We start from the raw sequence: 25,378 nt of genomic DNA, 5'->3' as shown, positions 1-25,378 counted from the left end.
AGCTGGCCGCACCTGGCCCTGAGCTCTGGGGTGGCCTCTAGGCACCACTGTAGGGAATGTCATAGCTGGAGTTGTGGAGGGGGGTTTCGGGGGGTTAAAGAAGGGGAAGGGGGATGCAGGGGCAAAGGAGGGAGGCGCAGGCTGGAGCAGGGGGCAGGGATCCAGGAGAAGGGGGGCTGGAGAAGGGGGACAGGGATCCCAGGGGGGGCTGCTCCAGGCTGGAGCAGGGGGGTCAGGGATCCAGGAGAAGGGGGCGGCCGCTCTCCAGCATGGGGAACTGGAGACAAGCGGGTGAATGTAGTGATCTGCAGCGTGGGGAGATCAGCTGGCCCCGCTGCAGCTCAGAGGAGCGTGGGGGGAGGAGCTGCCCTTTCTCTGCAGCAGCTGGCACTGGCCCCTGGGAGAAGAAAGCTCCCAGGCCCCACAGAGCGCTGGTCCCCACCCCCAGTGCCGGAGCCCGGGCCCACAGGGTGATCTTTTTATTTACAGTGATAACCAAAATACTCGCTGCAATTCTCTTCCAAGGAAAGAGTAACCTGAGCTGGGGACTCCAAGTGCTAGATGGGGCGGGAGGAGGGCCGACAGCTGAGGGTCGGCTCCAGGAAATCTACAAAAAGAACCAAAAGCTCCGCTTTGCTTTGAGCCGGTGGCAGAGCCCAGGCCGCGGGGCACCAGCCGGCCGGGGCCGAGGGTTTAGAGGCACCGAGAGGCGTTAAAGAGACGGGCTGGCTCTTGGCGGCGCCAGGCATTATGTCTTCCTCTGCTTGCGACCTGCGGGGCAGACACAGCAAGCGGGTCAGCCTGGCTAACCCGGCCCCTCCTTAGCCCACTCCTCCCTGAACCCTCTCCCCCGCCCCAGATCGAGCTCCAGTCCATCCTGCAGATGAGCAGGAAGGAAAGGCTGCGGGGCCGTTTAGGACAGGAAGTGGAGAGGCTGACATCCGCCCGGAACGGGCGGCCCAGTGTGATTGTCCATGGGGGCATGACAGTTCCCAGGGTGTTAATCCCCCTGTCCCGGGTGAAGTCCTGGGCCAGCTCTCCCATTCTCCCCTCCCACATCCCCGCTGCAGGTTCAGCCGGCTGGAGGAGTCTCCTTAACTTCCTGTCCAAATCAGCGACACACGGAATGGCCCCACCAGGCCAGGGCAGGGAATTGAAGCCTCAACCTCCACGTCCAAACGCACAGGCCACAGCTGCTTGACTAAAGAACCAGCACCACTAGCGCCCCCCGGTACTCGCTCCGTCCTAGCAGCATCGTACCGTCGACCCGGCGCTCCACCCCAGAGTGGGGCGCACCCAGTCCTTGGGTCGTCAGCAGGGCCATGGCAATGGGAGCGAATCTGGGGCGAGGAGCCCAAGGTAAACCCGGGTCTCGGGCTCACAGAGCTGCTGTCGGGGGTGGCGGGGGAGCAGTTGGTCTGTCCCCTGCCCGCCCTTCCCTGGCGGCGGCGTGGCACTTACGGAGCTCATTGTTCTTGGTGATGGCGGTGGAGGCTCTGGCCCTTGGTCCCTGCTGCGTGAAGTGGTACCCGAAGCGGATGATGGAGGGGCACTTCTCCAGCATTGCAGCCATCTCCATCTCCACCGAGTCCCCCAGCCGCTGACACTGTGAGGGGAGGAGCGGTAGATCTGGTGGGTACCGCCACACGGCTGAGCTCAGCCTCCGGCGCGGGGAGCTCTCCTCCCACCTTCCCCAGCCTGCCCCGCCAGCCTCTCCGTCAGCCCCGCCCAGTGCAGACCTGCCTGACACAGGCTGCACCAGGCCCCCGGGAACTCTGCAGCTGTCCTCGCTTTGCTTGCAAGCCGGGGTAGCCTTGGAAACAAACCCCCCCACCACCCCAGTACCCTCCAGGGCCCAGTCGACCCTTGGTCTCTCTGTGGAGGGCGGCTGGGAAGCAGCCTGGCAGCCGCCAGCCACACTTGTTTCACACCAGCTGCTGGGGGTGACTATGAAGCGGAGCCGGCTCCAAGCCGGCCCCTAGGGTGGGAGGCCTCGTCTCCCGTTCCTCAGCCCCCAGGAAATGGGGGATCGTTGCAGATGGACAGCAGCGTCTGTGAGTCCTCAAGTGGCGACTGCAATTCAGGTACTGGCGGTGCCTAGGGTCCTGCCTGGGCCTCCAGGGCACAGCCCAGCCTCAGTACCTGTGCCAGCCCAGCGGCTGGACTGGCTCCCTGGTCTCTCGCAGAGGGGGCCCCAGGGTGGTAGCCGGGAGCAAAAGCATCGAGTGATGGTTTCTCTCTCTCTGCAGGGAAGGCCAAGCTGTCGTCAGGCAGCTGCCAAGGGCGAAGGGCCCAGTGGGATCTAACTGGAATGTAACTGGGATGTAACTGGGATCTAACCCAGTGGGATTGCCCAGGGCATGTGGCCCAGCATGGGGCTCACCCCACAGCCCGGGGCTGCATGGCGCTATGCCCCCTCTGCTCCATGGCCTTACTGGGTGCGGGGAGAGCTCAGCCCCGCCCCGGATTGGGCCCTCGATTAGCAATGTGCAACTGACCGACCAGGGCCAAGCATAATTTTTTGGGGCCCAGCACAAACTTGTAACACAGGCTCCCTCCCCTCCCTCATCCCAGACGTACAATCCCATGAGCCATGAAAAGTTTTTTCCTGATGGTAATGGGGGTTGCAGCCTGGGCTGGGACCCCCAGGGCCTCTGGGCCCTGGTAAAGTGTACCCTTCCCCCCCCGCCATGTGGGGGCACTGCAGCCGACGATCATAAATAATTAGCCTCTGTCTACAAATCTGAACCCTCAGAACGATAAGGGAGTGTTATAATAATACCCTGCCTTGGCTAGTGAAGCCCAGCTGAGGATGTCAACGCCCCTTACAAACCCAGGTGGAGTTATCTCCATTTTACCTGGGGGAAACTGAGGCACAGAATGGCCAGCTTCTTTGTCACAGGGTGACTGGATCCTTTAAGGAGAAATGGGGCCAGCCCTGCCTGTGTCATGATTAGCAGCCTCCTAGCCTGCGGGGGAAGGACTAACTGGGGTCAGGTGAGAGCCAGATAAACACCTGGACCTCATAAAAACCTGGCTAAAGGGAAACTGAGGCAGGGATGCTGCAGAGCCAGGCCAGGCCACAAGGGGGCACATGGAGGCCCCCCCGCCCTCTCACACTCCTATTGGATTCAATTGCCAAACTCCCACTGACATCAGGGGGGCCAGGATTTGACCCTCCACGGCCATGGAATCGGAGCCGGGATTAGTACGGAGGGGTTCCCAGCACCCAGGGCTGTATCCCAGCCACCACTGACACCCCCTGTCCTTGGACACCCCCCCCCCCTTCACTTCCCACTCACCCAGCAATCTGGCTGATGACTCCTGGGCTCACTCGCCCAGCTGGAGCCACGCCCCCACCCAGCAGTGCATCGGACCCCGTCCCAGCTTTCCCTAGGGGCCGGGGTCGGCCGTACCTGGTTGTCCACTTTGAGCTCGGCCAGCATGGTGTTCTGCCGCATGCCCTTGATGACAGCCAGCATCCCGGCGCTGGTGATGAAATTGGATTCGATGTTGAGGCTCTGAAGGGTCTTGTTCTCCTTCAGCATCTCGGCCACAGCCTGCGGGAGTCCCAGACCAGCCATCAGGCGCATCCACCTCTCAGGGCGGGGCAACTTCCTTCCCGGGCAGACCCCACCCGTACGAAATGGGACGCTAAAAGGTCCTGGAGTCCTTAGCATTATCCTCTTCCCCCTTTTCTTGAGCCCCCGTGTAAACCCCACCCGGGACCGGGTCTGGATGGAAGCCCAGGCTGTAGTTCACTATGAGTGACAGGAGACACAGACGTCCTCCCAGCACTCGCTGACTAAGGAACAGCGCGTGTAAACACAGCTCCCACCAGGCCCCTCGATTCAGTCCCAGGCCAGCTCTGCACACAGGCCAGGAAGCCCGAGGTAGCGGAGGAGGGGTGCTAAAAAAGCGTGAGGTTCCGGGCCCCAGCCCCGGCCAGCACAGCTGCCACCTTCCGCAGTTTCAGAACCCCAAGGTTAGAAGGGACCACTGTGAGCATCCGGCCTGACCCACACAGGCCAGAGAAGCTCCCTGAGCAGAACTTTTAGAGACATAACCGGTCCGGACTGAAAAATTGCCAGGAATGGAGAATCCACCCCGACCCTTGGGAAACGGTTCCAGTAGCTGGTTACCCTCACCTTCTGGGAACCAGAAGCCTTGACAGACCCAGATTTATAACAGCCCCAAGCGCTTCATCCATGGATCTCAAAGCACTTTCCAAAGGAAGACAAGCATCATCACCCTCATTTTACAGATGGGGAAACTGAGTCGCGAGGCGGAGCCGTGACATGGCCAAGGTCACCCAGCGAGTCAGTGGGGACAGAACCGCAGACTCCAAGGCCAGGGCCCTACACCCTGGACCACTCAGGGATTTCTAGTGGTAGCTAATGGCGTTTGCTTGGATTCTAGTCTGGTTCTTATCCGAGCCTGTTCACCTGGGCTCCTGCCAGAAAGTGCTGTAAGCGCCAGGACTAACGTCTGTCGCGGGTGGCTCTTTGCATGACAAGCTGAGGGTCGGTAACTGCAGAGCACCGAAGTGCATGCCTGAGTCCCACTGATTGTGTCTACACTGCCACAGGGAAGCGCCGTACCCGCACCAGCTGGGATCTAGCTAGACCCACCCTCTCTCCAGTCCAAACCGCAGTGACGCTGCAGCAGCAGAGGGGGGCTGCCCGCCCAGAACCCTGGCGATGTAAACCAGCAGCTAGCCCCTGCCACGGCGGTTATTGTCACTCCGGCTCACAGCTTGCTGGGGTCTGTCTACACATGCTGCAATCACACCTCCCGACGGCACTACAGACCGACCCACTGAGGTCAACAGGACCTAAGCCTGTGCTTGAAGTTAAGCACGTGCTTCAGGGCGTTGCTGAATCCAGGGCTTACGTCTCCAGCCAGGGAAAATTCTTCCCTCGTTCCTGTCGGGGAAGCTATTTCCCTCTGGGAGACTCAGAATCCCCAGGGATTCCAGTGCCAGCTACGGCCTGTCAAAGTTTTGGTGGGGACTGCAAATGGAGACGCTCAGAGCGGTTCCCTGGGGAACGGCCATCAGGAGCTGCAGGGTTTACCTTGGCCACAGGGTCGTTGCTCCGAGTCGCCACTAGGCTGAGCTTCTTCACGTGGGTGTTGGTTTTCATGGCTTCGCAGATTTCCTTCAGCGTGGGAATGGGAATGTCCTGCAGGAGAAGGGAGCGAGCCAATGGGAGCCTTTATGGGTTTGTCTAGCAACACAATGGCAGGACGGATGGGGGGATGGATGAGGTGGATGAGGTGGATGAATGAGTCCATGGGATGGGGGGTTGGGTGGATGAGGTGGATGAATGGGGGGATGAGGTGGATGGATAGGGTGGAGTGGAGAAGGTAGAGAGATGGATCGATGAGGTAGATGGATGGAGGAACAGATGGATGGATTGGTTAAAGAGGTAGATGGATGATGGGGGGTTAGATCCATATAGATGGATGGAGGCTCCTGGCTCAAAGGCACAGACAGATGATTAAGTAGATGGATGGATTGCAAGGGCAGCTGGGTGATGGGGTAGATGAATGGATCAAAGAGATATGCAGATGGAGGAATGGATGGAGGAACGGATGGAAGGAAGGGGTAGACAGATGGAGGTAGGTGGATATCGGGTGGCTGGATGGATCGAAGGGGTAGGTAGGTGGATATTGGGTGGGTTGGTCGAAGGGGTAGATAGTTGCAGGTAGATAGAGATCAGGTGGATGGATCGAAGGGGTAGATAGATGGAGGAGGTAGGTGGGTATCGGGTGGGGGGGGAAGGGTAGATAGTTGCGGGTAAGTGGGTATCGGGCGGGGGGGTGGATGCAGTGGGGTAACTAAGGTGTTTCTCAGCCGAGAATAGGGCCCTTTTCCTCTTTTCCATGAAGAAGCCCTTGCCACTGCCCAGGCAGCCGAAGGGATGGGTCAGCGGGTGTGAGTTCAGCGTGTACCTGTAATTTACACCCGTGGTTTGCCAGAGCAGTGCAGAGGGCTCTCAGGACACCTGAGAACTAGCCCGCCCCCTGAGCTCTGCACTAGCTAGCTGCTACCATGCTGTGTTACTGAGGTGCAAAGCCATGAAGCTAGGGTGAGCAAGGAGGATGTCGATCCCCAGGAGTCCGACCCCCGAGCACTGTCAGCTCCCTGCCCTGCGTGTCTCTTTTCGGAGGGGGGAGGTCTTTGCCCACCATAGCCCTCCATTTGCTCCCTTCTACTAATGGCGGCTCATGGCTCTGAACCAATGCCAGCCACCTCCCTTGGGTCTCGGAGAGATCCGCTGCTGCGGAAGCTGACGGCTAGAGGAGTCGGAGACACCGGCAGGTCGGCCTGTGGCGGCAGAGAAGGAAGGGACACCCGGATGGTGCTGGCGTCTCAAGCGGGAGAAAGAGAGGAAGGGAAAGCTCTTCATCTTGTACGTTTCCCTGCAGCCAGGCCGGTGCTGATCTGCTTTGGCCATCCCTCCCCTACATCGAGCCAGAGGAGACCAAGATGGAGAAGATCCATGTAGCCCGAGATCATGGCCCATGGGCTATTCCCCAAGGGGCTGAGGTGGCCCCAGTGAATCAATGGCCCCACTCTGCTTGACATCAGCAGGGCTGGGATTTCACCCCAGGGCTTTGCCCCATCAGATGCCTCAGGCTCCAACCCTCTCCCATGCCCCTTGCTGCCTTGGGGGGAGCTGACCTTGATATTATTCAGGTTGACCTCCTCCAGGTCCTTGTCGTTGCTCTGGATTTTTTTCAGGGTCTCCTCCACGTTGGTGGGGTTAGGCGGCTCATCTGGGACTGGTTTGTACTTATCCGGCTTGACCACGCCTGATGGGAAACACACACACACACGCCCCACTGGTGTCGGCAGGGGGAGATTCACTGACCCGATCCTCTCCCGCGCCCCTGGGCCCGACTGGCACCAACTGGCCTCAAAGCCAGGGGAACACCGCCGCTCAGCCGAAGATGCTTCGCTGTGGCTACTCCTGATTTACACCGAGGTGAACGCTGGGAGGGTTTGGCCCCCATTTCCTGACATCTCCTGCCCTGCGTTACTCGTAACGATCCGAACAGCAAGAAATTCATGAACCCCACTAAGTTCTCTTCCCAGATGTTGCTGGTTTCGTGCATTTCACATCCCACATGTCCTGGGAGCAGGTTCACAGCCCTGCAGGGGGAACAATCCAGACCTAGGGACCCAGGCCTGGTGCTCCACGAAGGACTGTGCTTCCCCCCTGGGCTCAGTGGGCACTTGAGGGCGCGTGGGGTGACCACAAACCCCAATTTCCCGCCCCGCTAGTCGACGGGAGCGCACTCACTGTTGATGCCTTCGGTGTTGGTGATGTTGCCGCTGCAGATGGCTTCGTAGTACTGCTTGTTGCTCATCAGCGTGTACATCCCCAGAATGGCTGTTGGGGAGGGAACAACAAACAGGTGCTGGATTTAATAGCAAAGGCCGAGGGTCTCAGCTGCAGAGGTAGGAGATGCCACCCCTTTAAACACCTACCACCTTGCACCTCAGAGGTGGCTACATCTCAGCACAGGGGAAGTGATCGCACGTCTGATGTACAAACAGCTGCTGTCGCCCACCCCAGAAGTGGTTGCATCTCAGCACTGAGCGAGGGATCCCTATACAAACAGCTTCCGCATTCCCCTCCAGAAGCTGCTGTGTCTCACCACTGAGGGAGCGTTGCCTAGATAAAGCCTTCCACCCCAGCGATGGCTGCATGACCACAGTGCGTGACGATACCTTTTATAAACAGCTGCCGCGTTCCACCCCAGAGGTGGCTGCATGACCACAGTGCGTGACGATACCTTTTATAAACAGCTGCCGCGTTCCACCCCAGCGATGGCTGCATGACCACAGTGCATGACGATACCTTTTATAAACAGCTGCCGCGTTCCACCCCAGCGATGGCTGCATGACCACAGTGCATGACGATACCTTTTATAAACAGCTGCTGCGTTCCACCCCAGCGATGGCTGCATGACCACAGTGCGTGACGATACCTTTTATAAACAGCTGCCACGTTCCACCCCAGAGGTGGCTGCATGTCCATAGTGGGTGACGATACCTTTCATAAACAGCTGCTGTGTTCCACCCCAGAGGGGGCTGCATGCCAGTGGGTGGGCGAGCGATTCCTGTACATACAGGGCTCACAAGGTGCCCTGTGACGCTCAGGGTTGAAGGCACTTCACTGTTACTGTGACAGACCACAGGGCAGCCCGTACCCAGGCTCACAACCTGACCGCAGCCAGCAGAGAGGCCATAGGAAAAGCCCCTACATGTAATCTCTCACCACATGCCCCACGTATTTTTATTGACCTAGCATCTCCCTGGCGGGTGTAAGCGGATAGTCCTGGAGCCTGCCGTTCTCATTTTAGCCACCCGCTGGCTCCCAGCCAGCTCGCTCGCTGCTGAGGTCTGGGAATTGGAGCTCGTCGACTCAGCCTGGCTTGTATGGGCAGGAGCAGCCCCGTCCCCAGCGGCGGCGTGGGGGCAGGGTGGCTGGGAACCAAGGCTGGGGGTCCGGAGCTAATGCAGTCCGAGCTTGGCACCGCTGAACTGGGGCAGGGGTGGGTCTGAGTCTCCTTCTGCCACCTTTTCCCTCTACACCCCTGCACCCACCTGCGGAGCTAAGAGGACTGCTGTGTATCTGTGCCAGGCCACGAACCAGCCTGAACGTGCGAGGAGCAAGCAGTCCCTGGAGCACGGCGAGGGCACAAACACACGCGAGTGCATGCACACGCCAGGCCAGGCTTGCACGTATGCTCACACGCACATGGATTCACACAGGTGCATGTATTCGCACAGCGGCATACAAACATGCAGGTACAAACAGACACGTGTGTGCAGGCACACGCCAGACCACACACGTGTACACCCATGCCCATGCATATACATACATGTATTTGCACCGGGGCATACAAACATGCAGGTACAAACAGACGTGTGCATGCACACGCCAGACCACAAATGTGTACACACTTGCACATTCGCACGAACATACATGTATTCACACAGGGGCATATAAACATGCACACACACAGGCACATGCACATATATGTACGCACACATGCACAGGGGCAGGCATTCGCCCAGGGCATGGATTCACATGGGAGCACCCAAACACAGGCGCACCGATGCACACACCCCCCATATGCATGCACACACCCACACCCATGCATTCACACAGAGATGTGCCTACAACATGCACAGACACACATCTCCTTGCACGCACACACATGGCAGCATCTCACACAGGCACGTGGTTTGTCAAGCCACTCCCAGTTCCCCTGCCCTGCGCTGGCATGCTCCGTCTTTACAAGACTCCACAGCTCCCCCGTCTGGGCAGGAATGGGGGGCATTTTCACACACAGCAGACCCCAAACCTCAACTCATTCGCCGGACGCTAGCCCCACTGAAGTTTGCACGACACACTCTCTAATTACAGGGGCTCTGATGGGGCCAATCCAGCCCTGGCATACGTGGCACGACGCCCCTTGATTTCAGCGGTGGCTGTGCCCACAGGCCTGTGATTTGCTCCCCCTGACCTGTCCCCCACCGTGCGTCCCGGAAGGGATGTTTTAGGGCAGCTGTCCCCAGAGAAAGCCCCGCAGCTCTAAGCCCCGAGGTCATTCCTGGTGCCCATCCCAGCTCCCTGTGATGACGCCCAGGCCCCGTGTGGGTCAGGCGGGATCTGTTCCCTGCTGTCAGCGTCTCCCACCCCCTCGAGCCTGCAACAGCCTTGGCCCTCAGACTAGCCTTCCAGCTGCGGCAGCAGAGCCCGTGCTTTCTGCTCCGGAGGGCTCTCAGATTCCATCCCCACTGCAGATGATCCACCCCGGGGATGCAGCATCTCACCAGCTTCATCTGAATCCCGGCCCCTCCCCCCCGGTGCCAGGACCCAGCCAACCATTGCTCAGCACCAGTCACGACAAGCGGAAATGCCAGGCGCCCAGCTGCAGTGAGGTCAGGCCAGAGCCTGCTGGGCCCCAGCCATTCACCACTAGCAGGTACATGGTGGGGACGTAGGCATGGCTGCCTCCCCCACTGCCGTAGCCCCAAAGCAGACAGAGTTTGCTGCCCCCGAGGGCTCCAGGCCCTTCACCTGCAATGTCACACATCTCTGCGTCGGTGGCGTTGGCCAGGGCTTCTTCCAGTTCAGGTTCCAGAGTGATCTGCTCCTCCTTGGGGATCTCCTGCTTGGGGTTCTTTGGGATAAAGGGTTTCCCTGCAGAGACACAGACTGGGGTTAGCGTCATATTAGAACAGCAGCAGCCATGAGCTAAGAAGCAGGAGGTCACATCCTCCCGTTCCAGCTCAGTCACATCAAACACTGTAATATCTATCGGGCTGTCAAGGAGGCGTCCCTGCCCTTAATCGAACCTGCCACCGCCAGATACAGAAACGGAGCGTGAGAAGTTTAAAGAAGACAGTGGCAGCGTTCTGTCCGGCAAGGAACCACCAACAGGTGTGGCTGTAAAATCCACACCTATTGGTTTGTCTTTATGGCCCCTACTTCACTTCTCTATTGTTTATCTGAATTGTTCCTATCTGGTGCACAAGTAATCGTGCAACATTTAACTCAGCGGAGGGGGTGGGGTGTGATTGGTTCAGGACCTATTTCCGACGGGCGAGGATAGGCGGTTTATAGCACTTCCGTTTAAAATGATTAGTTAAGGTGTGGCTAAGCAGGACCCACATTTTAATGATATAACTGGGATCCAAAAGGAAGTTCTGTGGAACCCAATTCCAAGACCCAGCCCAAGACCAGAGCTGCCAGACCTCAACACCCTGCCAACTCCATTGTGCAGCTGGAGTCCCCAGATGATCTAATCCTGACCAGCCACCAGGAAAAGTTGTCTGTCGGAGTGGCAAGCATTGGCCACTCAGCGTGCACGTTCTGCTTTGGTGATTGTTGATAAGTAGAGGATAAGGATATTGCTGGGTAAGGCGTCTTTTCTGGTAAAAGGCCCTGAAAACCTGCAGAAAAATACGCCCAGAGCCCTACAAATTGGGAAAGGGAAGGTACTTAAATTAACAAGGTTACGCCAGGAGCCCGACAGCCTGGGAATGGGCGGCCCTAAGCCCTAGGAATTGGGTATGGGTAGGTGCCTTTCCCCAGAGCCCTATGGAGTGGGAAAGGGTGGAGGTGCCATGGGCCCTCCGGTTTGGGTAAAGGTGGGTGCCCTAGTGCGTGCGGATGACATGATCCTCGGCCCCCTCACAGCTCAGTCGGCGGGCAGCAGCGCCACCTGGCCGGGGGAAAGCTGCCGAGTGGAGTCAGCTCCCTAACACCCTCGGCGTGACCTTCGAGAGGCAGATTTAGAGCTCGGACCAGGAGAAAGGGAGGTGACCTGGCATTTCACAAGGACTCTGCTTCTGCCCCGGGGCCCCACATTGATGTCCTAGTGCCACACGTTGCCAGGCCCCTGGGCGGATCTTTTAGTGCCACCCCATCTCCATGGGGTCGGGAGGGTTACGTCCAAGAATGGTGTCTTTGTGGCAGAAGACGTCCCCTGACTGGCCGCCCTGGGCATTCGCAGGATGGGCACAGCCTGGACTCAGCTTCCCCTTATGCTGCCTTCCCCTCTACCCCCCATGGGGACTCCTCTGGGACCAGAGGGCAGCTCCGCCTCTGTGGTCCACTCTCTCCTTGGCTTCCATGCTGAGTCTGCCAGGTGGGTTGGGGTCACACTGACCCCGCTTGACCCCAGGCCCCTCTGATTTGGCAGGGGAGTCACTTTCAGCCCCTGTGAGCTGAAAAGGAAGCCGGTTGCGCCAGGACGGAGGCTGTTGGGCTGGGGCCCATGGTGAGGCTGGGGAATGGGATCCTGGGTGCCCAGCACAGTGGGTGGCAGCTGGGGGGAGGGGGCGGCGTCTCACAGGAGGGATCCCCAAGCAGAAAACAGAGCATTGTCCCTTTATTGTTACGGTGGCACCAGAGATTGCCCTGAGATGGGGCTAAGGTTGGGCATCTGCATAGACTCAGAGCGGGATGCACTCCCTGCCCTGAAGAGCTCACCGTCCGAATAGACCAGACAGACTTGGGAGACAGGGGAAACTGAGGCACCGAGAAGGGAAGGGACTTGCCCAAGGTCCCCTTGTAAGACAGTGGGAACAGAAAGCAGGCGTTGAGACCCCTGCCAGCCGCTGCTGGCTCCCGGGGTTGATGGGGAGATGAGTGGCCAGGCCAAGGTGTGGGTTACAGGGCCAGGAGCTGCTGCGCCTGGGCTGGTGGGACCCCAGCTTGGATCGGACAGGACATCCGAGCCGCTCCCCAGGATATTTTGGAGCAGCTGCGGCTCCTGGGCTGAGCTAAATATAAATCCCTTCCGTCCCAGCCCTGCAGCCCAACATCGGGGCAGACGCTCGGCCAGCGGCACCCAGAGACAGCCTTGCCCACCCCCAAAACGCCAAGGCAGGGCCTCGCCCCGGGCCATTCTCGCTGGTCTGCCTGACCCGGCACTGCTTGGCCACCCAGCGACGCAGGAGGGGGCATGGCCCCTGGTGCTGCCCCTTGCTCTGGTGAGTGCCCCTAGTGCTGCCCCCATGGGGAATGAAACCCCCCAGCTGCCAGGGGGCATGTGCGTCCCCAGCCTAGCCCTGCCATGTAGGGAGGCCACGTCCCCTCCCGGCCTAGCTCTGCCCTGGGGATGGGGGGCTCCTATCCTCTGGCCCTGGCCCCATATCAGGGCCAGGAACCTCCTGCCAGCTTGGGGCCACGAGGGCGATCAGGCAAGTGCAGGAGTCTGTGGTGTTTGGGCCGGAGCCAGTGTGGGTCAGGCTGAGCCAAACCGCCCCATGCATTCCCCCACCGTCCCAGTACCTCTCTTCTCGCCGGTGAATGGCACCAGGTCCTCACGCTCCTTCGCCTCCAGCGCCTGCTTCTCCAGGTGCTGCATGAGGGCGTCCCGGTCCAGCGGCCCCGTTGGGCTCTTCTTGGTCTGGTCCCGTTGGCGCAGCCCGGCCGGGAGCATCATGTTCTGGACGAGGGGAGCGGGCAAGGATCACAGGCAGGACAAGCCCCCAATAGGAAGCACAGACCCACCCCCGGGAAGAGGCGCAAAGCCCTTTGCAGAGGGCAGTGAATGAAGCCTGACACCAATGCCCCATGTTACAGTGGGGAAACTGAGGCACACAGAGACTGGCTTACCCAGGGAGCTAGTGCCAGAGATGGGAATAGAACCCAGGGGTCCTGGCTCCCAGCCCCCTACTCTAACCACTTGACTTCCCTCCCCTTCCACCCACACTGGTCTGAGCTTCGAAGGGTTTTATGACCATCATGGCTGTACCGCAAAGGCCCAGGTGAGAGCCAGGGGCAGGGCGGGGATCCATCCCACTCCAGACACCAGGCTGGGGACAGGATTTAGGCTTTGAAGCCTGGAGTGTGGAGGTCGGCACCTCCCCTCAAGCCGCAGCCTTACCCCCTTCCCTCACCTCGGGATCCATGTCCTGCAGCTCTAGCTCGAGCTGGTCCAGTTCCTCCGGGGAAAGTTCCTTCAGGAGCTTCTCCTCATCGATGTCCCGGTACTTCTCCAGCTCCTTCCGGTAGGAGGTCATGGTTCAGCAGTTCCTTCCCACAACCAAGCACAGCAACTTAGCCTGGGTGGCGACACAGACCGATGTGGGCACTCCCTGCTGTGGGGCATTCATAAGGTTCACCCATGGGACTCCCAGCTCCCACACAAGACCTATGGAATTCATCTCAGAAGGGCTGGGACTGGTGTTAACCTATGGAACTCCCTGCTACAAGATATTGGTGAGATTAGCCCGTGGGACTCCCTGAGACGGGCTATTAGCAAGGTGAGCCCATGGAACTCCCTGCCATCAGATATTAGTGAGGTTAGTCTGTGTACTTCCTTGTTAGTCAATGTTAGTAAGGTTAGCCCATGGGACTCCCTGCCACTGAACATTACTGAAACTCGCCTGTGGAACTGCCTGCCAGGAGATATTAGTGAGACTAGACAGTGCAACTCTCTGTCATTGGATATTAATCAGGTTAGCCTCTGGGACTCCCTGCCACTGAGTATTAGTGAAGTTAACCTGCGGAACTCACTGTCAGTGGATAGTATTGAATTCCCTGCCATCCTTGCAGTCTGAAGGCACTGTAGGGCCCAGAGAATCAGCAGCAGGAAGCCAGCAGCCAGGCCCAGCTGAACCCCCTGCCCCCCCCCCCCCCCCCTCCAAAGCCTCAGCACAAGGGTTCTGTGGTGGAATGGTTGAATCAGTCCCTATTCTCCCCCACAGAGCTGCCCCCTCCCTGCCTCCAAAGGGCTGCAGTAGCTCAGTTCCTTATCAGAGGCCCCTCGGCCCCACCCAGGGCCCGTCCCAGCCCCGCAGCCATCGGCACCAGCTGATAAGGGAGCTGAGCAAGGTGGGAGGGTGCAGAGGGAGTTGCTGGGCCCAGCCCCAGGGGAAACTTGGCCCCCGGACGGGGAGGGGGTCTGGTCTCGCTGACACCAGAGAGTCCAGTGGAATCCATTGGTCCAGCTGAGCCATACTGGGAGGGGAACGCAGCCAAGAGTGGGATGGGGGTGGGGCTGAGCTAAGGGTGGCCGTGGGATGGCACCTGCACTGAGATAAGGATGGAGCTGGAGAGGGAATGGACTCCCTGGGGAAGGAGGGGGCACATGGGGCATGGGGGGGTACATGGGGGATGGAGGGGTCCCTGGGCAATGAGGGGGGCATGCCAGGGATTGAGGGGGTGCTGGGCACAGAAGGGGCACTGGGAGCAGAACCTAGAGGGCAGATGGGGGGTGACACAGCCAGCGCCATCCGCTTCTGCAGCTGATCAAAACTGCCAAGGCAGCTGCTCCAGGAATCTGCCAACCTGGCTGGACACGGGTCAGCCTGGCGCCCAACACCGTGTCCCGTGATGCTTGTCCGTAGAGCGGTGGCAGCTGGCAGCTGTAGAACAGGTGGGACAGCAGCCCCCCCCCCAATCCCCGCTGGAGCAGGGTCTGAAACAGGATGGAGAAACTGGGGCCTTAAAGGCACTGAACTAACTGCCACCCGCTGTGGTGGGTTCTACTGGGATGTCTCAGGGCTCCTGACATGGCAGTAAATTGGAGAAGTTCAGAGAAGAGTCAGGAAACTGACTAAGTGATTAGAAAACCTGCCTTGAAGTGAGAGACTCAAGCAGCTCAGTCTATTTAGCGTAACAAAGAGAAGGGTAAGGGGTGACTTGATCACAGGCTATACAAGTACCTACATGGGGACCACGCACTGAATAACGGGGCTCTTCAGTCCAGCAGAGACGGGTCTAATGTGATCCAACGGCTGGAAGGCGATGCGAGACCAATTCAGCCGGGCAATAAGGTGTACATGTTTAACTGCCCGAGTAATTAACCATTGGAACGATTTCCCAAGGGGCATGGTGGATTGTCCATCACTGGCCATTTTTTAATCACGGCTGGATGTTTTTCTCACCGATCTCTCTGGAAATCCCTCTGGGGCAGTTCTCGGGCCTTCGTTACAGAGGAGGTCAGACGATGATCACTAAGGTCCCTTCTGGCCTTGCAATCTCCATGCACTGCCCAGGCTAGACATCCCCATAGTTTCCCCCTCAGTAAAATGGGTGATGCTTTGAGATCCTCAGCTGGGAAGCATGTTAAAGAATGGGCCAGAGTCACATTTACCCTCAGGTCCTTTCACCCAGCTCTGGCAGTGGGAGCATCTACAGAATGTTCACCCCCTTCAAACCCTGCCACCTCTTGCTGGTAAGCTGATTGGCGCAGGGCCCAGATCCCATGGTGATGGGCACCCTATAGTCATTAGATGACCATATAAACAGATGGGACTGGCCAGGGCACAGGGAAAACACTGAATTAGATCCACGAAGATGGATTGTGATTAGTCTTCAGTGCAGTTACCAGCCTAAGGACGATCAGTATCAAGCCACTAGCACTCTTGGTTTACTCTGACCTCCCGCACCACGCAGGCCAGAGACGCTCACGTGGGGGTACCTGCCCCGGAGGGAATTATTTATACTATTACCACGTCAAGCAGCAGCCAGACACCAGCTCCAGTGGAAAAAGCCTTTTTAACAGCTCCTTCGGCCACGCTGCTCCCTACTGGGCTGACTCCAGCCTGACTTTGATCTGCTGGGATCGGAGCGGCCAGGTGCTCACATGTAGCTGCAGCCTTACCAGGGTTAAGCTGGCTTCCGAGTACAAAGCAAGGGCACAATGTCCTGGAGGACTCTGAGAATCTGGTGATAGCTCTTTTGCTGTCCACAGCCCTCCACCCCGCGAGCAACCACCAGTAAAGAGTCTGGCTTCCAAACCTCACCCCACGGTGTGCAAGGCTGCAATATTGCCAGGATTTGCCTTTCCCCAGAAACACGGCGGGGGGCCAAACTTGTCTGTCCTCTTGTTTTATTCCAAGCAATTCAGGCTGCAGGTGTACCACCTGGTGCTGGGATCCAGGTACACTTCAGACGCTGAGTAGGTAAGTTGGCTAGCAGACCTCCAAGGGACACCCACCCAGACCTGCAGGCAGCAGTGTTGGGGGGTTCAATAGGTGGCGCTATCCTTACTATGTCAGCATTGACCATGCCCCATATGTGCTACTAGGGGACGGCTGTTTGCTGCTGAAACACACAGCAGAAACCCCCCCGCCCCCCATCACTAAAGATGCCATAGCGCTTCAGAGAGTGTTAGCCTGAGTCCCAGCCACATTCCCGCCTGGGCAGTGTTGCCTACCTAACATTTCTCCTGCAGTTATGATCGCCAGGCCCTATCCTAAATGGTTTTAACAGCTGCTGCAGCCCACCTCAGAGGTGGCCACATTTCCCCGCTAGTCGAACCGACCCGTTTGGGTCTGTAACATTTACACAGCGCTCTGTGCAGCAAGCACTGTAGAGACATCCACGTCATAGCTATTTAATGCTTTTCGTAGTCTTTTGGAGGGGGACAAGCCAGCCTAGGAGCCGAAACCCATCCTCCATCAAGATCATGCATGGAGCAGTGACAAAGTTGTTCACCCAGAAGGTCACGTACAAGCAGTGGATGTCCTAGGCAGAAAAGGCCTCTCAAAACTCCAGAGAAGGGTGCCTTCACCTACCGACAAGAGGGCCACGCGCCCTACAGCCCACAGAAAAGCAGGCACTGAGCCCGACACGCACTGGCAGAAGAGGGCGAGCCAGCCCCACGCCCCTTCAGTGAGCCGCTTAGAACATTAGCTTTGCGATTAGATCAGCCTCACGGCCCGTATACAAACCCACTGCCCGGGAGCAGGGCTTCCAGCTTACCTTCCCCAGGCAGTCCAGGACGCCGCCTTTCCAGGCTGGGTGAGAGCAGCAGCAGCGCAGTGTGCTGAGGCAAGGGATACCGCCAGCGAAGTGTGTGAGATCAGCATTTTATTATTTTAGCTCCAGCTGGGCAGGAGGGGTGGGGGGTGGGAGAGCGGGATCACATATACAGGCAGGTTATCAATCACTCCCACGGCCCGGCAGGTTTTCCCAGAGCCCTGCAGACCCCCAGCGGTCAGATGCCAGAATTGCCACTAAAAAGAGGCAGCTCTGAGTCAAACAATTCTGGGCAGTGAAGGCCCGGCTACCGTCATGTACATGCCGGTTGCCAATTTTGCTTTGCAGGTGGGGAGGCATTAGCAACAGGAATGGCTCCTGCAGATCAGGGCCAACCACATGGGCATCCTGCTGGAGCAGACAAGAGAGGGCCCCTCTTGCTCCAGATCCCACGTGACAGCACTGGGAATCCTGGGTTTAGCTCAGGACCAGACCCACAAGAGAAATTCTGTAGCCTGGATCAGACAAGTGGATTGCACTGAACGCTCTGTGAGGCAGGGATCAGCTCTGCTGTGCCTGGACAGCACCTAGCACAGTGGACTCCTGGTCCATGACTGGGGTTCCCAGCTGCTACCGTAATACACCTAATAAACAAATGTACAACACCCAGCACAAAGGGGTTCTGGTTCACTATTGGGGCACCCTGCTGCTACCATCGTACACTTAAAGGTCCCTTCTGGCCTTATAATTTATTAAACTGAATTAGAAAGGAAAAACAGAAAGGAGGTGAGGAAGCTGATTTATGAGGACAGCTTAAAGGAGGTGGAGTAAGGAAAGGATGAGCTTGCAGTTAAGGCACTGGCCTGGGACTCGAGAGATCCAGATTCAATTCCCAGCTCTGACTGCCCATGTTAGTTGGAGACCCTGTGCCTCAGTTTTCCCCATCTGGAAAACAGAGACAATGCTACATCGCAGGGAGGTTCTCAGAGGATCAATATACGACTATAGGCAAAGCATTCAGATACTTTGAGAACAGGGGCTAGATAAGACGCTAGATAGGCAGAACTAAGATGTACCCTCTGTGCAAGGGGATGCTAATAACCAGCTGCAAGGAGGGAGAATTGCTTGGGGTGGAACGAGGAAAGAGGGGGAAAATTATGCCGAAGATCAGGAATGACTTGTTACAGCGAGCTCTACTGAGCTGCAAACTCGTCCCCCACGGCGTGGTATTCCCAGTGCTCGAGACTTAAAACCAGAGTGGAGTAGAGAGGGGGCAGGGATCAAGCTGGCAGTTGGCATAAGTAGGAAATCTGACGGGTTGACGCAGGGAGGACGACTGAGGAAATGGCCCTGGGAAAGGAAGTTCTTTTATTTCCCTTCTCGCCTCTCTCGTTATCGAAGCAGCCGGGCTGGTGATGCTGCCAGAGGAGTAACACGCGGCTCTGGACCTGCCCCGGGCAGTTCTTATCAGAGCCAGGCAGGCTCACGCAGCCACCCTGGAGCACTAGCGTGAGGCAGACACCAACTAATCTGTCTGGAAGACGGAACCGGCCGTACTATACAGCCCTGCCACAGCTCCAGTCAGCGCCGTTCGTCGGGGTTACAGCGCAAACAGCTACTCACGCCTCTGGCTGTCGAAATGGGAGTTTTACCCTGCCTGCTGCCTCAGCTAGAACCAACTGAATGTCACACGGCGCCTGACGCTCCCTGGAGCAGGACAGTCACACACTGGCGCTGCCCCTGCTGTAGCTGATCAGTGAGACGGGGACAGAATCTAGCTTCTTGCACCGGCTCCTCTCCTCCCCGGGGTGAGCCACGCAGGGCAGCCAGCATCTGTCCTGTCATTTTATCACCTTTCTAAACTGTTCAACAACCATCAACAGCCTTGAAGAGCTTAAAATCCATCCTGCCTCCTTTCAGAATAAGCGATTCCCTCCTACTCTGCAGGTGCACATTGGTTTGGTTTCAGTCAGGTCGCCTGGGCATGGCAGGCTGCGCACGCAGGTTTATCTCTTGAAGAGTCTCCTGGCAGGGATGGGCTGTGCACACTGGTTTGCTCTGGTCGGGCTGCTGCAGATGTTTTTTAGTAAAAAAGGAAAAGCCAGGAACCCCCACTTGTTTGAGGCTGAAAGACAAAGATACATAGGGAAAAAGAAGGGGTGGGTCAATATTGAGCCACCCAAATGCGCCCGTGTCCCTTAAAGAAGTTCCTTCCTGGAAAGGGAACACCACTCCTCAGCTTTATGTTGCCGGGACTGTTTGTTTGATGATGATTTTCTGCCTGGTGGCCCGGACATTTGGGTCTGTTGTGGGCGGCCCCACCCCCAGGGCCGCAGATGTCGCCGCATTGGGCAGTCCATGGGCAGTGATGTATTTCTTGTAGGCCTCGCGGATGATTTTGAAGGCCCGGATGTTGGAGTAGGGGATGTCGGTGATGGGGTCCCGGTAGATGGCCGGCTTGTGGGTGACAGGGCAGATCTCCTTCACGGGAAGCTTCGGCTGCTTGGCCTTGGGGAAGAAGCGCTCAAAGCTCTCGTCATCACTGAAGGTGATGAAGGTGCGAGAGCATTTGCCAGCCGGGGAGGCAGAAGCCTGGGGCGCCTCTGCTGTTTGCTGCATGTCTTGATCCAACCTGGGGGTGGGGAAACCACAGGAATCAGGTCAAGCTTCAAATCCAACACCAGGAGCAAGAACATACAGGGCTCTGGGGGTGGGGGTAGGTGGGGACAAAGGATATACCAGGCACCAGTGCTCAGTAAAGATCTCCAGGCAACCTCCAAATGAGTCAGGGTGCAAACCCCAGATAAATCCCAGTTTGGGTCGGCACATTCCAGCTAAAGGAGGTATAGACCTCCCTTGTTCGAGCCCGAGTTTTAATCCAACCAGCCCCATCTGTGATATCCTTAGAATACGGGAGGTGCTAGGGATCAGCATGGGCCTGAGGCAGAGCTCTCCTTGAGCAGGAGACTAACCAGGGCCCAAACACCTGCCGCTTCGGGGGATCCAGATCGGACTCGTGCGGCTAGTGATGAAGGAATCAATGGCTGTTGGGACTCAGGGTCTGCTTCAGAGAAGCAGCTGAAGGCTGGGACGCTGAAGAGGACTGACTGAATGGCTGGGGTCTGCAAGATGGGGCTGACGTCTCCCAAGAGCTGGCTCAGGGGATCCCCTAGGAAGTGGGGCTGGCTCTTGCCAGCCAGAGGGCCAGAGTCAGAAGGGACAGTAGGATCTATGTGGGAGAGGGAGTTGGCAGCTCTTCCCAAGGGGCTGGAATTCAGGCTTGGGAGATGGGAAGAGCGAATACAATCCCCAACACCTACCCTTCCACATCCACATTCTCCTCCTTCATCCCGAGGTCAGTGATCAGTGGCATGGTCCCCGAATAGTAGCGGATTACCGGCCCTACGCACTTCCGCTTCTTCTGCACCTGCTTCTTCTTGTCAGCTTCCAGCCGCTCATAGGTCTCTGCAAGGGTGATCAAACAGAAGGTAAGTGGAGCAGAGGTCGGAGCAACGGGGCAGCTTGGAAACCACCACCAGTCAACAATCCAGCTATTGGCATCTCTCAGAGCTCTGGGCTCTTCTCCTCACACACGGAGGAACCACGTGGAGCCACTCGAGGCTCACATTAGCGAATGCAAGAGCCATCAATGGCCAAATGACCGTGACGCCAGCATTTCAACAGAGGACGGACTTGTGTCACACCAGCAGCATTCACACTGCAGCCTGCAGGTCGCCAATGGCGTGCAAAACCCTTCCTGGTGGTCCGAGCACCAAGGAGGAGCATGCAGGCTCCTGTAAGGAGTGGCCGGTATCTGAATGAGCCAGAGAACTCCTGAGTTACGCCTGTAATTCTGAACCATTCATGATGGTGAGTGGAGGTACCTAGGCACTTCTATATATATCATCCACAGAACTAATGCTTGGGTAGCATTATCCAAACTTAACAGCTGGGGAAACGGAGGCACAGAAAGGCAAAATGAATGGCCCATGGCAAAGCTGGAAATAAAACCCAGCAGTCCTGATTCCACCCCCCACGGCTCTAACCACTAGACTCTACTCTCTTTCAAGAACTGGGAATAGAACCCAGGAGTCCCAACTCCAGGTCCTCTGTTCTAACTACTAGATGACAGGCCCTTCTAGAGCTGGGACTAGAATCCTAGAGGCCTGATTTCCAACCTTTTGCTCTGCTGTCAGATCACACTGTCTCCAGTGGACCAGTACAGCCCTGACTGGTGCTCTAGACTCCTGGTGCTAACCTGAGTGAAAAGTCTGTGCGTTTCCCAGGGCCTCCCATTCAGTTGCAAGCAGGAGAGCTTAGGCTGCTCTAAGCCCCATACTTACACAGGCCAGATAAAAGCACATCCCTAACCACAGTCATTTTACCCTCTGATCTCCCACCGCTCAGATCTCTTCTTTGGGTGACTCAATTTCTGCCACCACACTGGGGTGAGGGCTATTGCCTGAAGACCGCACAAGCCTCTTGCCTTCCCACCCATGTCACTCACCCAGAGACCGCAGGTTAAACTCCTCTGTGATCTTGGCCTCCTCCAGCAGTTCCTCCTGCGTCAGCGGCCTGTCATAGTTCGGCCCCCCCTTCTTGCGCTTCGACTGCACCTGACGCTCCTGGACGCGCAGGAAGGTCTGGCGCGTGTGCTCCGTAGTCGACTGGCGCATGTACTTGCGGCCTGTAAACCCAAGGAGCGGGAGGGAAAGTCAGGAGATTGGGTAAGGCAGGCGGAGACAGCGTAGCCACCAAGAAACCACCGTAGCAGCCCCACAATGATTCCTCCCTGTCTGTGGGTCACAGTTCAGCCCAGCAACCGTACTTGAGTAACGTGAATCAAACATCTGCCCTGCAAATCAATGCAGCAGCTTCAAGAAAACCTTACGAACAACTGGTTTCTACTCATCTAAAGGCACTAAATTTGATCCTAATGAGCATCACAGATACACTTACTGTCTCCCATTTCATCCTGGAGTTCCAGGGGCGCAGACTTCTCCTCTCGTGCCTTCTGGGAGCTGCTGGCAGCAGCATCAGGTTTCTTCGGTCGCAGGCTTTTGATGGGCTCCTAGTGGGTTCAGGTAAGAGCTGATGTGAGGAAAGAGAGAACCTCCCAGGGACTTGTTATTTCATGCTGCTTTTGAGCTTTCAGCCCCATTTAAATAAAAAGCCACAAGGGGTTTTGCAGCTTGTTTTTGCAAATCGTTTCAAGAGGGCCCCTGCCAACATAAATGCCTTTAAAAAGAAAAGTACCTTGCCCGTACTACTAGGTACACCTGTGATTATAGAAAGAACATTTTCAGTCTCTGATTTTACTTTTACTGCTGCCATCTGTTTATTTTGGTCTGTTTCTAACCAATATACATCACGCCCTCCAAGAGCCAGGAGTCCTGATTCCTGCTCTCTTCCTCTAAATCACAAAGCAACACTCTCCCTCAGAACTATAGATAGACCCAGTAATCCTGACTGCCCAGCTTCTGGTTAAACATTAGACCACACTCCATCCCAGAGCTGGAAACAGAACCCAGGAGTCCTGCCCACCAGACTCCCACCCTGAACGGCACTAATTGCTTACAGGATTCTGCTACTGCAAAGCACATAAATGAAACAGCCTATAAATGGAACTAATCCCAACTCCTAGGTTACCCTGTAAATTAGGTTACAATCTGGTTTTACTGAGAGTTTTGGCAGCAATTTCCATGCAGGTAACTCGCTCAGCCCAACAGGGCTATATCAGAAATGGCGGTTAGGCAGCTGCTGTGTTGAGACCACTGCCCATCATCATGCTGACTGAGGTTGTCTCATTGTTTTGTGCTCCCCCATCTGTATCCACATGGTGTCTCTTGTCTTGTACTTAAATTGGAAGCTCTTTGGGGCAGGGATCACCATTTTCTTCAGTGTCTACAGCACCAAGGACACTGGGGTGTTGGTCCATGACTGGTGCTCTGAGGCTGAGTCACCCAGCACCACGACCAGCCGCTGCATCCTCACCTTGTAGGCCTTGGTGACCACCCTGCGTTTCCTCTTGGGCTCGTCGTCGTCCTGGTCGCTGGCCGGCTCGTCGCCCTCGTCGATGTCGAAGTCCGAGTCCACTTCGTCGTCGCTGTCCGACTGGTCGCCTTTGTACTCGTCATCTCCCGACTCCTGCCCGGGAAGGGGGGGGGGAAGCGTCAGTCACAGCTGAGCGGATCCCACTGCCCCTTTGGGAGCACCCCTCCCCACACACACAGCCCCCCACTCCCACCCACACACAGCCCCCATTACCCCACCCACTCAGCCTCCTGCTGCACACTTCCCCCACCCCCCACTCTGCTGCCCATGGGACCCATCCCCCCCGCACACTCGGGGTCCTGCTGCACATGGCCCCCTGGGGTCCCACCCCCCCCATGGTCCCCACTCCCCCCGCAGCCCCCCACTACCACAGCCCCCCCCAAAGAGTCCCCCCCACACACACCCAGTGCCCTGCCCCCCCCGGGCCCCTCACAGCCCCACCTCCGTGAAGCCCCCGTAGGTGGTCTGGTAAAACTCATCCTCCTCCTCGGCCTCCAGCAGCCCGGCCAGCCGGTTCCCAGCCGTGCGGCGCGGCGCCCTGCCCCCCGCCAGGCTCATCGCGGCCCCGGGCTCCGGACCGGGCCGCGAGCGATTACTCCGGCCTGGGCCAGGGGAGAGCGAGCGAGCGAGCGAGCGAGCGCGCGCGCGCCGAGGCTAAAATTCACCCCGCTCTGAGCGGTCAGGGGAGAATGATCGAGCACGGAGAGATCGATGGGAAAACTGGGCGGGGCTTGAGGAGGCCCTGCCCACCTGTCTCTTTGCAGGGCGGTGCTTTGGCCCCGCCCCCCGCCATACCCTCAGCCTACCACCAGCAAGGGCTGATCCTGAGCTCTGGGGCTCTATTGAAGGTCTCCCATCCACATATGGGTCCAAGCCCAAGGCTGCTTAGTTTGCCAAAGCTACCGGCCCCTGGCCCCCACAGGAGCAACAACCTTCAGTGTCTCCCGAACTCCCAGCTGGTCCCCTGGACACCTACCCTCATGCAAGTGGCTATTCACACTGCAGAGCCAAGCAACGCCCTGCCACCACAGTGACAGACACGCGAGTCCTGGAACACTACGGACAGCCCCCAGCGCCCCACAGTCATCACCATAGTCAGCGTCAGCCCCACACCAACCAAAAACTCACAAGATTAGCTTAAAAATCATGATTGCATAAAAAAAAATCAATTATTGGCCATCAGGCTTTTGACTTAAGGCATCGTAACTTCCAGCTTTTCTCTGCAGCCATAAGGCCTATGAGCTGGATCAGGTGAAACTATTGTGGGTTGAGTCAAAAATGAGACTCGTTTAAGCCCCCATTTAAGCCAGTTGTAAGAGACAGTGAAGGGGCTACACCTAAAACAAAGCCTAATAAAGTCTGCCCAGAAACTAGCAGCAGGTGAGCAGATGGTTCATCTAGGTATTGGGGATAGAAGGGAAGATCTGCATACACAAAAACCATGAGAACAGACAGAGGAGAGAACCAGAAGTTAGCCTGAAGGAGTGAGCAGCTGAAAGCATGTGGCTGACAGCAGAAGAAAGTTCAGGAGAGGTTTTTTGGTCAGGAGTGCAGGCTGAAAAGTGCATGCCTGGAGCTGTGAGGAAAAATAAGCTGTTTCCTGCTATTTGATTCCCTCTGCATTCAGAGGCCCAGGACTTTGTACATTCCTTGTAGATAAGCAAACTGCATCACAGACACCTGACAGTTTCCCATTTCTATTACCAACTCAAACACCACAGGGCCCCAAACTTTGGCTAGCAAGTGTGGTCCAAAGAGGCAATACTGCCCTTTTTAAAAAATGAAAGCAGAGAGTCTCATGTAATCACATGACTCCAGCAGCTGGGGACTTAAACAAAAACACCAGATGCTGCAGGACTTGACATAAAATACCATTGAGCTCAGTGCAGCGGCAAGAGTTGGAAACACTGCTAGTGAGACTTGGGAGGACACAAAATGGATGTCCCTCATGACCTGACCCAACCCATGACCCATTGAAAGAGCATAAAGACACAGTAAAAGTTCCTTCTAAACATTAACATTAACATTACTGCTTGCAATCCTGCAGCAATATGTAATCAGGCAAAAGAGACCAGCTC

At 57.1% G+C, this 25,378-nt stretch overlaps 2 protein-coding genes across 2 annotated transcripts; both read right to left on the bottom strand.

The window, feature by feature from the left end:
• Positions 1-463: 463 nt before the first annotated feature.
• TMOD4 (tropomodulin 4) lies at positions 464-17,367 on the bottom strand. The gene is made up of 10 exons (XM_067569455.1): positions 17,250-17,367; positions 13,436-13,600; positions 12,825-12,981; positions 10,104-10,226; positions 7,311-7,400; positions 6,689-6,819; positions 5,076-5,183; positions 3,417-3,560; positions 1,462-1,606; positions 464-771 (listed from the first exon to the last, which is right to left on the bottom strand). The coding sequence occupies exons 2-10, from the start codon at positions 13,556-13,558 to the stop codon at positions 749-751; spliced, it is 1,044 nt and encodes a 347-aa protein (XP_067425556.1). The 5' UTR covers positions 13,559-13,600; positions 17,250-17,367; the 3' UTR covers positions 464-748.
• VPS72 (vacuolar protein sorting 72 homolog) lies at positions 15,942-23,900 on the bottom strand. The gene is made up of 6 exons (XM_067569454.1): positions 23,742-23,900; positions 23,241-23,393; positions 22,206-22,317; positions 21,754-21,933; positions 20,567-20,711; positions 15,942-19,878 (listed from the first exon to the last, which is right to left on the bottom strand). The coding sequence occupies exons 1-6, from the start codon at positions 23,856-23,858 to the stop codon at positions 19,488-19,490; spliced, it is 1,098 nt and encodes a 365-aa protein (XP_067425555.1). The 5' UTR covers positions 23,859-23,900; the 3' UTR covers positions 15,942-19,487.
• Between the last annotated feature and the right edge of the window lie 1,478 nt (positions 23,901-25,378).

The sequence above is a fragment of the Emydura macquarii genome, unplaced genomic scaffold, assembly GCF_026122565.2.
Source record: "Emydura macquarii macquarii isolate MOO-44397 ecotype Brisbane River unplaced genomic scaffold, CSIRO-AGI_Emac_v2 contig_2924, whole genome shotgun sequence".
Classification (NCBI taxonomy): Eukaryota; Metazoa; Chordata; order Testudines; family Chelidae; genus Emydura; species Emydura macquarii.
This window is presented reverse-complemented; position numbering and strand designations above follow the sequence as displayed.